This window comes from Archocentrus centrarchus, chromosome 15 (assembly GCF_007364275.1).
Source record: "Archocentrus centrarchus isolate MPI-CPG fArcCen1 chromosome 15, fArcCen1, whole genome shotgun sequence".
Lineage (NCBI taxonomy): Eukaryota > Metazoa > Chordata > Actinopteri > Cichliformes > Cichlidae > Archocentrus > Archocentrus centrarchus.
Genome location: NC_044360.1, coordinates 15,901,243 through 15,913,104, shown reverse-complemented (window position 1 = coordinate 15,913,104; position 11,862 = coordinate 15,901,243). Strand labels below are relative to the sequence as shown.

The following is an 11,862-nucleotide window of genomic DNA, read 5'->3' as shown; positions in this document are numbered from 1 at the left end:
CCATGGCCTGCAGGTCCTCCTCACCCTGCGAGCTGAGCAGATATGTTTCAACTGAAAAATCGCATGAGATTCAGCTCGCTGGGCATCTCCGCGGCGCGCTTGCTGTCTCCCGGCCCCGGCAAGAACCCGGTGGTGTTTCTGGACGTCCAGGCCGACAGTGACCCTCTCGGACGAATAGTCATTGAGGTATCTCGCTAGCGTTAAAGTCGCTTCCAAAGATCTTGGTCTAACCTGCAACATGCATATCTGTCAGTGGTCAAATAAGTGCTGTGCGTGAATTTGAATGTGATTTGTATTATCTTACAGCTTAATGCAGATGTGGTGCCAAAGACTGCAGGTAGGCGAAGTCGTGTTCTCCTCACGATTGTCTCATTCTGTGCGTGACTTGTAATTAATGAAGATCCAACCAATTCCACAGAAAACTTCAGAGCATTATGCACCGGGGAGAATGGCTTTGGATACAAGGGATCAGTGTTTCACAGGATCATACCCGAGTTCATGTGTCAGGTACAGTTTACAGTGAAGATCCTGCACTGTGCTGCAGTAAAGTGCAGAGTGCTGTTTGTTTGCCATGTTGTTGTTGTTGTTGTGTTTTCTCTTGCAGGGAGGAGATTTCACCAACCACAACGGTACAGGAGGCAAATCTATTTATGGGAAAACATTTAAAGATGAAAACTTTAAGCTAAAACACACTGGTCCAGGTACAGTTCCACAGCTTTGAGGCTTTACTACAGACTACTTTATCATATAGATCCATGAGGCATGTCATGCTCCAAGAGCGCAGACTAAAGTGCAAAGTTATGCTTCTCTGTGTTCAGATTAAGCCAATTATATAGCAACAATGTTTTTTTTTTGTATTGTCTGGTTCTCAAATGTGGAGATTTCAAAATATTATTAAATGTTATAGTGATTAGAGTCCATTTATTGATTGAAATCAGAGTTAAACCTTCAGTATTATATGCCAGGCCTTCTTCTCCATTTTAATCCTGCGTCTTCTCCACTAGATGGCAGTGCAGAATCTCATGCAGCACTCAAACTTCATGTGAATGACCTACTTTTTAGGGAGTCCACATGCACTAATCAAAATAACTCAGTTTCTTGAATAAACATCATCCATGCGCACATTATTTAGTGCCCCGTTTTGCGTTGCGTAATCACAGTGTGCGTCAGTTCAAAAGAAGAGGCCCTTTTTGCACATGTTTGCATGTCGTTGCTATAATGAGGCCTAAATGTCCTTGGATCAGGAGTAAAAAGCACATTGGGGTCTTGTTTACTGCATCTCATACAATTGATTAATTTATTTTTCTCTTCTGTTTCTTGATTCTCACAGGAATGCTATCAATGGCAAATTCGGGGCCGAACACCAACGGCTCGCAGTTCTTCATCTGCACAACTAAAACCGAGTGGTAAACACTCTGTAGAACTTTTTAAAAAGTCATTTGGGACTCTGATTTGTGCCCCATCAATCACCAGCAGCTGGACTCACTTTTTCATCTTTTCTTTGTTTTTTTTTTTTTGTTTATTTTTTGGCAGGCTTGATGGTAAGCATGTGGTGTTCGGGCAGGTGAAGGATGGGATGGATGTGGTCTCCAAGATGGAATCCTTTGGTTTACACGATGGCGGTGTGATCAAGAAAATTGTCATTATCGACTGCGGGGAGATCAAATGACACCTAAATGCATTCAGAGACTTCTGCTGGATGAGTCAGTGTACAATAATTTAGTATTCCCTGTGTTCATGATACTCTGATAAAGGGGCTACTTTTACAGGTGATTGGTTTTTCCTAAACTCTGCACTTTTTACTGCTGGTTTTTGATGTTTATCACACTAAGATCAGACCCCTTTACTCTCTAAAACTTTACTTGACTGGTCTAAATTGTGTGCAAGCATGTAATATAATTGTGTGGTGAGTCATTCTCCAGTCACTGCCAAATAAATGGCCAGTTTTTAGATTTTACTAGGTCTGCTCTTCCTGCAAGACATATGCTCTGATGTGCCACCGACCCTGCTGCTTTTAAGGCTTCCCGGAAATGATCCGCCTGCTTTTTTTAGACACGGGCTGCAGCACGACTGACTTCCTGTCCATCGGAGCAGGATGTGACATCATGTGACATCCACCTACACTACAGCAGAAGCATCACATGAATATGTGATGGACACGTGAGCTAGAGCCTCATTGGGAGAAGCCAGAGGGGCCTGAAAATGTCTCTTCATTGAAACGTAGGGTGTCTTGGAGAGAGGAGGCCAGGACATGTCTGAAAGCCAGAGACTGGGTGGTGCTGCTTATCAAGCTAATACTTTATAAAAGTAAATAATGAAGCGACGTGAAAAAGGCAGCTCTTACCCCTAAATTAAACCATATGTGCGCTGACCTTCCCCCGTTTGTTTGAATTCTCAGATTACATTGTTGCCATAGAGATTTTTCAGCTCTCGCTCTGTTTGAGCTGGAGATGTTGTAACAAACTTGATATAATTCGGGTCCCCACCCTCGGGTTTAGTTTTAGTTATTTGGAATGCATGTCCAATATTGTGCATGGAAACTTGGCTTTGGAGATGACGGCGCTGCGGCCAGCGTTTAACACACACACACACACACACACACATGCAAAAACAATGACATCTTTACAGCTGGTGCATGCTGGTCCTTCTCGAAACGTCTGCATTATCACACAGCGTCAGTGGGCGTCCTGTTCGTGTAGTGCTTTTTCCTGTCCACGAGTGAGGAGGTGGTCGTGGTGGTCGTGGTGGGGGCCTGGTAGGTTTTACATGTCTGTTATCTTTCAGCACTTTCATGGCAAGTGAAAAGAAAAAAAAAAGAAAAAGATGTTTTCCAGGTCTCTCCCTCTTCTGTGTTACACAACCACCATGAATAATCCATTAAAAAAACCTCTTTATCGTAATCTATACGCTCAAGTCTTGCATAAGCCTTGCACTCAAGGACACGGCACAGAGTGATGGCAAAAACATAGTCTCAGTAACGAGAGGAGCGCTCACGAAACAACGTGTTGCTTTTGGAGGAAATCAGACACCAGAACGGACACCTCCCAGTTAACATAAATTCGGCACAGGACCCAAAAACAAATGAAACTGCGCGATCCGGGCGGCTCTTAATTCAATACGACTTTTATTCATCAAACTTTGAACAGCACTAAAATGTTTTCCCAACTAACAAATAAGGCACATTTTGGAATGCCGTTTCATGGACATGAAAAACAGACCTGTGGTCGACACTCGAGGCCACGACTGTCCTTGCTTCCCATAATCATTGTCTTCCCGACCGCACGCCTGCGTTCTGTCCAAATCAAATATTACATTATTGCAATACTGCATGACAAACATCTCAAGTGATACAGACAGTAAAGAATACAAACGGGACTCTCTGACCCGACCACTTAAGTGTTAACACAATACATTCAGTAAATATGTATTATCTGTAGAGGCTACATTTTTCGGTAAATGAGGACTAATAACATTCAGAAGTTGCTAATAATGTTAAAAACAATATTTACTTTAGCAAACTACTGTAAGGTGTTTAAATAGGTATACATTGCACAAAAAGAATATTTCATTCAAAACCAAACACATGCACATGCAAACCCTAAAATAGTTCTTTGTCACACACGCTTCCTTAACAGAAGTATACACTCCCTACACTACTAATGTAACATTTTATAATAGTTTCTTGTCATCGCTGCTTGAAGCAAACTACATCTCACAGTTTAATGCATTTATACAGTGGTGAGTATCCGTCACTAAGAAAAACAGACTTCTGCATGTTAACACAATATATTTTCATAATATTGTTTACAAAATGAATACATGTGGCTGAATGGATGTAAATGGCAGCTCATAATTAGTCACATAGCAACTGAATAATGGGTTATTCAACACTGATAACATCATAAAGCAAAAATACAATGGCTTATAATCGAGAAAGGTTATTAATTATGTACCAGCTTTTTTTTTCTTTTAATAATATTCTATGTAGACATCAATATTTCCTTCTTAGTGTAACGTTGTTGCATATTCTATACAAAAAGTGTTGTAAAAAGTCTTTCCATAAATATTTCTGCAGGATAACCCTTCAGATTATTGTAACACATAAAGAAAAAAAAACAACTCCCAGCTTTGATTATTTCTCAGCAATAGGCCCTTCTTCATGACAAAAAAAAGAAAAAAAAAAAAAAAAAGCTTTGATATTGCTTCAACACTTCAAAAGAGCTACTATCATTGAAAACAATGGCCATCAAATATATACATAAACAGTCGATCTTTGTCAGGGAAATAACTCTTGAGTTTTTGCAGATTGCTTTAAAATTTTCAACATCTATTAAGAGTTCCAAAATACACATCTCATTCATAGAAAATAACAATTTTGAACTGAAAAGGTACTAGAAAAGTCAAGTATATGTAATTCAAGACACTAGGTCTGAAAGCAGAGATTCTTTTTTTTTTTTATGTATCAGCTGCTTCCATTGGCTCTTGAGTTTGCCATTTTAAACGGCCTCCTCATAACACGTCTCTGGGCGGAATTAGGACTTATCAACACTAACGTGAATCACAATAACTAATAATGTTATTTGTTTATGAGGTTAGTTCATAAGGCATCATTGGTATATATATTCCTTTCACTACAGCCACATGGTCTGATGTAGATAATAAGGTTCTGAGAGACCTGTTAGCCTAGTGTCATCACACAGAACAACAAAAAAAAATGACATGAATAAGAAGAAAAATGGGTTGTTCCCAACAGTGGTGACCTCTAAGGAGAACCTTTCATACAGATTGGGTCTTTACTATAGATGGACAAGTGCTTTCAGTTCCTCCTTCAAAGGGACACTCCACAGATTTCTCTTTTAGCTACCATAAAATCTTCTGGAGCTGTGGAGGATCATTGTCAAGTCTGAGAAGATAACCTTGATGATGGCATAGGGATGTCACACATTTTCAACAACAACAAAAAAAAAGCCTGCATTACAAATCGAAGCATTTTAATGTCAGCATTTAGCAGGCAGGGGAATCTAGCATAGACTGTATATAGAAGATGGACATAGCTACCTAATTGCTTTTGAATTTCAACCAACTTGTTCTTTTGAAACCAGACATCAATAGTGACGGATAGATCGGACATATTCTAAAACATGCCCTGATTTATTATGTTTTACTATTAACTTGGATCATATTTTTTTTTAAAATGATCACTGTATTAAATACGACTTGAAAGTAGCAATTGAGACTTGAGAATTATTTACTGGGGGTTCCAGAGGTTCCTCGTGTGACTTCATCCGCCATATTGGATGTGGCACTAGGGAAAAATGTGTATTCCTGACTAGCTGCCGAGTGGTTTCAGGAGCTTGTTGGTCGCAAAGAGAGCTCTGCTCCAGAAACTTTCTTGCAAACACTTTGATCGCTAGCAGATTGCTACGGTCGCCTGTAGTTTGCATGGAAGATGCCAAGTTGTCTGCAGACATTCACTAATGATGCAAACTGGGAACTGAGAATGTTTGCATTCAAAGATGCAACTTTTACTCTGAAGGCAAACCTTACCTGTTTCCGGTTTGTGTGTCTAACCCTCAGAAAGCTGGCTGGCATTTTGCAGACAAGTTGGCATGTTCCACGCAAACTAAGAGTGACCGCAATGATCTGCTGCGACCAAAGTAAACACAAGGAGGTTTTTGCCAACCGGTTGAAAAAAATACACATTTTTACCCAGCGAAAGGTGGTTGCCAGGGGGTCACTGACCAGTCTGAAGACCTGCATGATTCAAATTTTAGCAATTATTTTCCCAGTGACTGCCATCAACCTCCAGCTATCAGAGTGGAAGTCCATTTACCACACAAGTCATCATCTATTGGCCACTACAGAGAATGTAAGTTTAAGATGTCTTAACATTGACATTGCTTTTGAAATCCATTGTTTATATACAGTCTATGGAGCTTACTTAAAAAGGCTACTGAGTTGCATAATGTCAGATGCATTTTTGGAGCTTGAGCCAAACTAAAAGTAAAGATATTTCATCCTCTGCTCCATGCACTATTATTTAGTGTCTTCTGAAGGCCTCCCAACTGGTGGAACTGGAATAGTAAATCACTAGAGTGCCCTTTTAGCTCAACAGATGGAATTTAGTTAAATTTCCCAACAGTGTAATGCACCAATATCATCCATTTTCACTAAAAGCAAGTAACAATGTGTGTTTTCACAAAACTCGTGGTTTCCTTGAAAAAACACAATGATAACAGATAAGAATAACAATGAGTGAGGTCCACAGTTTGTTGCAACTTCATTCTGTTGTGAGGATCGACTAAAAAATAACATCTCTGTTGATATTCCATGACAACAGACCACAGTAAGATTGTTATTGCCAGCTGGAAATGCTGTTTCAGCCTGTGCGTCCAACATGAAGCGAACACCCACTATGCCAGTTCAACCGCTAATAGCGGAGCTTTATCGTTTTTCTGTCCTTTGTCACATCTTGAACCTATAACAAACTTACTCTGCATCACAGTTAACCACATGCACGTATACCTACTCCACCTCTGAGCCTCTCGCAACAAGTCTTTGAAACTTCAAATGGCCTCTTACCCTTGACACAATCGTTTTAAGGCACATACAGTATGTTATAATATAAAATATTGTCAACCAGTTTGTGTAAGGCTAGAAATACAGTACATATAAAATAGTTCACAATTCCTATAACAAGGATCCTTGAAAAGCAGATTACCATAAATGAAAACTAGAAAAATTTCCTCTGTAGTGCTTCACATCTGCACAGTGATATATGGAACCGCAATGGGTATTTCTCTTCCTTTAAAGTGGATCTATAATGCTTGTTTCCAGCTCAGTTTTTATTTGTGCGCTCCAGTAGAGTCCATTTGATTCAGTTTAAGTATTTACACGGAGCACGTTTTATGCTAAGTTTATAAAAACTCATGGTGTAACTGGGCTCGTGGTGTCCCGGACACCGAATATTTGAAGGCATCAGAAAAGAATCACTCTCGGGCTGGCTAAGGTTTCAGTGTGGACATTAGGCTTAGCATCGAGGGGTTTTCATAGTGAGTAATCCAAACCATGTAGCAACATATTAATGTTGCAAATGGGCTCATCTCAGAGGGTCTCTTCGCTGAAATTTGGTCCATTTTCAGGGCCTTCTTACTATATAATGGTTTTGTCTCTGGCCATCGGGAACCCTCAACATGAACTTTTATTGACAACAATTTAACCCTCGTCCAACATTTTCCCTCTGCAAATGTGTTAGTGGAAATACAGCTCCATAGCTAGCCACCAGTTAGCACATCATTGGCATTGTCAGCTAGCCCAATCACTAATCCTCTGAATGTCACTGCTATTTTGTTTTCCAAATTTGTTTACTTCTAAAGTTATTTTTATTTTACTTCAGTCAGAACATGGCATATCTTTAGGTGGAAACTAGCTTGCTAACTTCTGTTAACTTTTAACTTTGCTAAACTTCTGCCTGGATGTTAAACTGGAGCCAAGAAAAAACTGCCTGAACCTGAGTGGTTACAGCAGTAGAAAGTGATTACTGCTGATAACCTGCATATCCACAGATGCCTTTATTTTAAATTTAAGTCATGTTTAATATGGCCAATCTCCACACCCTTTATATATATATATATGACAAAAAAGTAGGAAAAACATAATAGGTCCACTTTAAAGATATTGTTTCTGATATTAGGCCCCATAAAAGTGAATGTAAACTTCAATCACCATTAATTTCAATACAGCCATGAATCTTCAGCATCAACATTTCACAAACCAGCTCTTCTATTCTGTCTCTCAACAAACCTGAAAAGCAAAGTTCTCCAAAGCTTCACCTCCCTCTAGGCACTCTTTTACGCTGCAATTAGCTGTCGGACATAGTTTCTGAAGTGTGCAAGCCCTTGGAAAGTTTTCCATCTTGCTTCACCGACTCCACTAAGGCTGCCAGATATCAACTGGCACTAAAACGTGGATTAAAATGTCTCTCTGAATCTTTTTCAAGCAAACAACTCCTTTTGTATTTTGCTAGCTTGTGGTTAAAATCTATTCGGGATTTATGTGAACAGTTCAAGGTCTAAAATCATGTTTAATAATGCTAATCAAACTGTGGCAAGAAGTTCATTTTATCAATAGTTTTGAAAAGAGGAAAATATGTGAATAACAACATTATTTTTACTGAAATGTTCTTTCTCCACAGCTTCTTCTGCCTATCTAATATCTATTTTTTCATCCAACACTAACAAATAGAGAAGAATTTGTGTGGCAAGAACAGCAACAAAAAATAGTAATAGGATAAATGAAACGTTATCTACTAGCAATGCACTAAAATCTAGCCAGAGGAGCGCTTTATACGACTGAACCTACAGTAGTTTCTAAAGACACGTGGAAGCAGTTACACAATAACGTGATATACAAACATACAAAAATGTCTCTTTATGTCCCAGTTAAAATTCAAATTGCACACAAGACAACAAGAAAATAAATAGGCCAAATGTAAGCTAGGGATGCATGGCACGTTATCCCTCAGTTAATTCACAGTTAATAAGATGTGCTGTTGACCCTAATACGGCAAGACATCAAAGGCCTCGTATACATTATGCCATCATGAGAGGCCCCGGTTAAATCGTCACATCTCCACACACTTCGCTTGGCAGGTAAACACAAAGCCAACAAACCCCAAGGTGAGGTAATCTATTGAGACAAATACTGTCAGTGATGCCAACGAAATAGATCCCTGGTGCTAAATCATCAATATAATAATTTTCTGTTAAACATTGAGTATTGAGTAGTGGGATCATGTGGTTTCGGCTACACAAGGCATAAAAAGTCACTGATTTTGGCCTTTCTTTTCTTTTCTTTGTTGCTTTGTTGAAGAGCACTTCAAGAGAGAGGGCCAGCTTCAAACATATTCTTGAATGTACTGTCACTGAAAAAGCAGAACAATGACTAAAGTCTGTTCCACAGGTGGCGGAGACGAGGGAGCGGGATTAATTGTTGTGGTAGAGAAGGAAGGCATCAGGAGAATATAGAGGATTAGAGCTACTGTCTATATTAGAGGTTTTGAGACACTGGGAGGAAGACGTGAAGAAGAAAGGGTGCCATGTTGTGTTGAAGATAACCTGGATATGAGCTGGGCAGGGAGGATGCCAAAAGTCTCAATGGTGCCTAAACAACAGGGTTTGGGATGGAGGAGTTCCTCTCTGCCTCTGAATAATGATGAATACTTATTGCACACGGCGGCAGTAGTAACCCAGGACTTTACATTTCTCACACAGGTGCTGGGGGTGCTCCTTACTCTGGTCAGACACATCCAGGCCATCTGGCTTCTCTAAAGGCCGCTGGAGATACAAACAGAAGACCAATAATGGGTCATATTAAACACTGAAAAAGGCAAAGCAAGAAACAAACACACATAAACCTCTTGATTTTTGCAAGCAATTTATTTGGCAGAAAATTCAGTTCAGCTATACGCCTAACAACTCCATATCTCATACTCTTCACAGACCTGTTATATACCGAATTAGACACAGAGATATGGCAAAGAACCATCAGCTGTGCTAGTTTGAAATACACTTTAACAAGCTGGTACTAAAGGAAAAGATCCAGTATGCATTTAATCATAATGAACTGTATGGAAATATTGGCTTCAGCACTGGCCATCTTGGACTCATTATCAAGGACAAAGGTAGCCTTTCTGGGCCAGCACATTTGGAGGTTATTTTAACAGTCCATCTGGAAAATGTCATTTTTCATCTATTGTTTTTTTCTTGTTAGAGCTTTTGACAAAAACAAGTTATTTATTCCAAGTTTTCCAGCTAAAGGAAACTAGATTACCATGGGTCACCACAAGAAGATATTTGAGTCTAAATGAGTCTGCCAGCAAGTGCTGAACTTCAGGAAATTCAATTTTATTTATACAGCACCAAATCACAACAAACAGTCGCCTCAAGGCACTTTATATTGCAAGGTAAAGACCCTACAATAATTACAGAGAAAAACCAACAATAAAATTGACCCCTAATGAGCAATCCTTGGCGACAGTGGGAAGGAAAAACTCCCTTTTAACAGGAAGAAACCTCCGGCAGAACCAGACTCAGGGACCGGCTGCTGCTGCAACTGGTTGGGGGTGAGGGGAGGGAGACCGGACAAAAGACATGCTGTGGAAGACAGCCAGAGATTAAACAATAAATAACAATAATGTATGTATATAAGTAGCTCAAGAAAAAAAAAACAGGTGAAAAATCTGTAAATAAAATAAAAAAAATGAAATGAAGCCACTGCTCAGAGGAGCTCAAAAGGCACAACCATAGACTAGATAAACCTATTCATACTGAGGTTTTGCAGACACATGACCACATGTGGCCCTAGTCACATACGCCTACAGACCGGTCAGTGACCCCCTGGCAATCACCTGTCACTTGGGAAAAATGTGTGTTTCCCCACTGGTTGGCAAAAACCTCCTTATGAGTGCTTTGGTCACGAGCACACTGTTGCAGTAGTTTGGATGGAAGTGACGAACTTGTCTACTCTCCAAGAAGTAGTGAAACTGAAAAGTGAAAGGCAAACTGGAAATAGAGAAGGTTCACTTCAAAAGGTGCAGCTTTTACATTTGCATTGCACTTTTTCAAGTTTTACTACTGCTTCATTTGTAAGTTAGCAACTATTTGTAGATAAACATGAAAAATTACAGGCAATCGTGACAATCTACTAGCAACCAAAGCAATCAATAAGGGTTTTTTTGATGCAGCACCTTCTTTGTGACTGGTTTAATAGTCAGAAGCCTCCAGGAACCACTGCCAACCAGTCATGGAATGCATATTTTCCCCTAGAAACTGGTGGTTGTATCATATCATGCCCAATATGGCAGACAACTCTGTGTGTGTAACATGTAATAAACCTCAATGCACAAACTGTATATGACAAATGCATGTACTGTCACCCACTGGTAGGTGAAGTTGCATTATGAATGCTCAAAGTGAGCATTTTGGCTGTTGCCATCTTGTTGTTTTGAAACCAGACGAGATGAACAAGGAGCTGATTGAGGGACAGGGACGCCACATGCTTATACGGTACTGACATCTGAATCACAAGGTAAGCCTGCTATAATGCCTGCTCTGCTTTTTTGTCTTTTTAACCTAATGGGAACCATAAAATACAAAATAAATATGTTGCATTTAAAAAGATTTACTACTGGAGAATGAGACCATAATCTAACCAGGAAAGTGTTTTCTTGAGGTTAAACATGAAGGGAGCTGAAGGTTTAGAAGATGGTGACAAAAAGACAGGAGGTAGAGCTGAAGACATTAAGATTTTCATTGGGAGTGACCAGTGATACAGCCTTAAATTTACATATCGCAATCTTTCAAGGTAATATTTCTGAAGATATGGAAAAAAATACTGAACCTCTTATTGATGCTTGGAGGCAGCAGAATTTAAGAGTAACATCCTTCTTTTGTCCTTCAAATGTAAGTACAAAAGTATCTTAAGCAGGTTTTTTTACCAGGAAAATTTAAATACCACGTAATTTCCATCCACCATTTGCTCTTCCTGTCATATGGAGTGTAGATAGTGAGTGCTCCATGGTGTTGCTGAACAATGATACTGCATTATGACAATTTAATGTCACAGAAAAATTTATATTGGCATTATTGAGAATGATATAATATGGCACTGCCCTGATATGAGTATATAAGAAGTACAGCTCATGTTAAGCAGTTTGGAAACAAAGTTAGAGATGGTTTGGACATGTGCAGAGGAGGGGATTGACAAAGAATGTTGAATATGGAGCTGTCAGGCAGGAGGGAAAAGAGGAAAACCACACTGAAGATTCATGGATGTAGTGAAGGAGGGTTGGTGTGACAGAGC

General features: G+C 39.5%; 2 protein-coding genes across 2 annotated transcripts in view; one reads left to right on the top strand and one right to left on the bottom strand.

Annotated features, from left to right (window-relative positions):
* On the top strand, positions 1-3,113 carry ppifa (peptidylprolyl isomerase Fa). The gene is made up of 6 exons (XM_030747850.1): positions 1-186; positions 307-337; positions 419-507; positions 605-701; positions 1,331-1,406; positions 1,534-3,113. Exons 1-6 carry the CDS (start codon positions 43-45, stop codon positions 1,667-1,669), a joined length of 573 nt encoding a protein of 190 aa, XP_030603710.1. The 5' UTR covers positions 1-42; the 3' UTR covers positions 1,670-3,113.
* The window catches only part of zcchc24 (zinc finger, CCHC domain containing 24), a 44,095-nt gene continuing 35,340 nt past the window's right edge, over positions 3,108-11,862 (bottom strand). Inside the window, exon 4 of the mRNA XM_030747849.1 lies at positions 3,108-9,335. Within this exon, the coding sequence (XP_030603709.1) occupies positions 9,222-9,335 (114 nt within the window). The 3' untranslated portion in view covers positions 3,108-9,221. The remainder of the gene's footprint in view (positions 9,336-11,862) is intronic.

Bases quoted from the DNA above. Each gene is read 5' to 3' on its own strand.
- ppifa (XM_030747850.1), top strand. From the start codon at position 43: ATGTTTCAACTGAAAAATCGCATGAGATTCAGCTCGCTGGGCATCTCC. The intron at 338-418 runs GTAGGCGAAGTC...CCAATTCCACAG, and splicing joins TGTGGTGCCAAAGACTGCAG to AAAACTTCAGAGCATTATGC. The intron at 508-604 runs GTACAGTTTACA...TTTCTCTTGCAG, and splicing joins TACCCGAGTTCATGTGTCAG to GGAGGAGATTTCACCAACCA.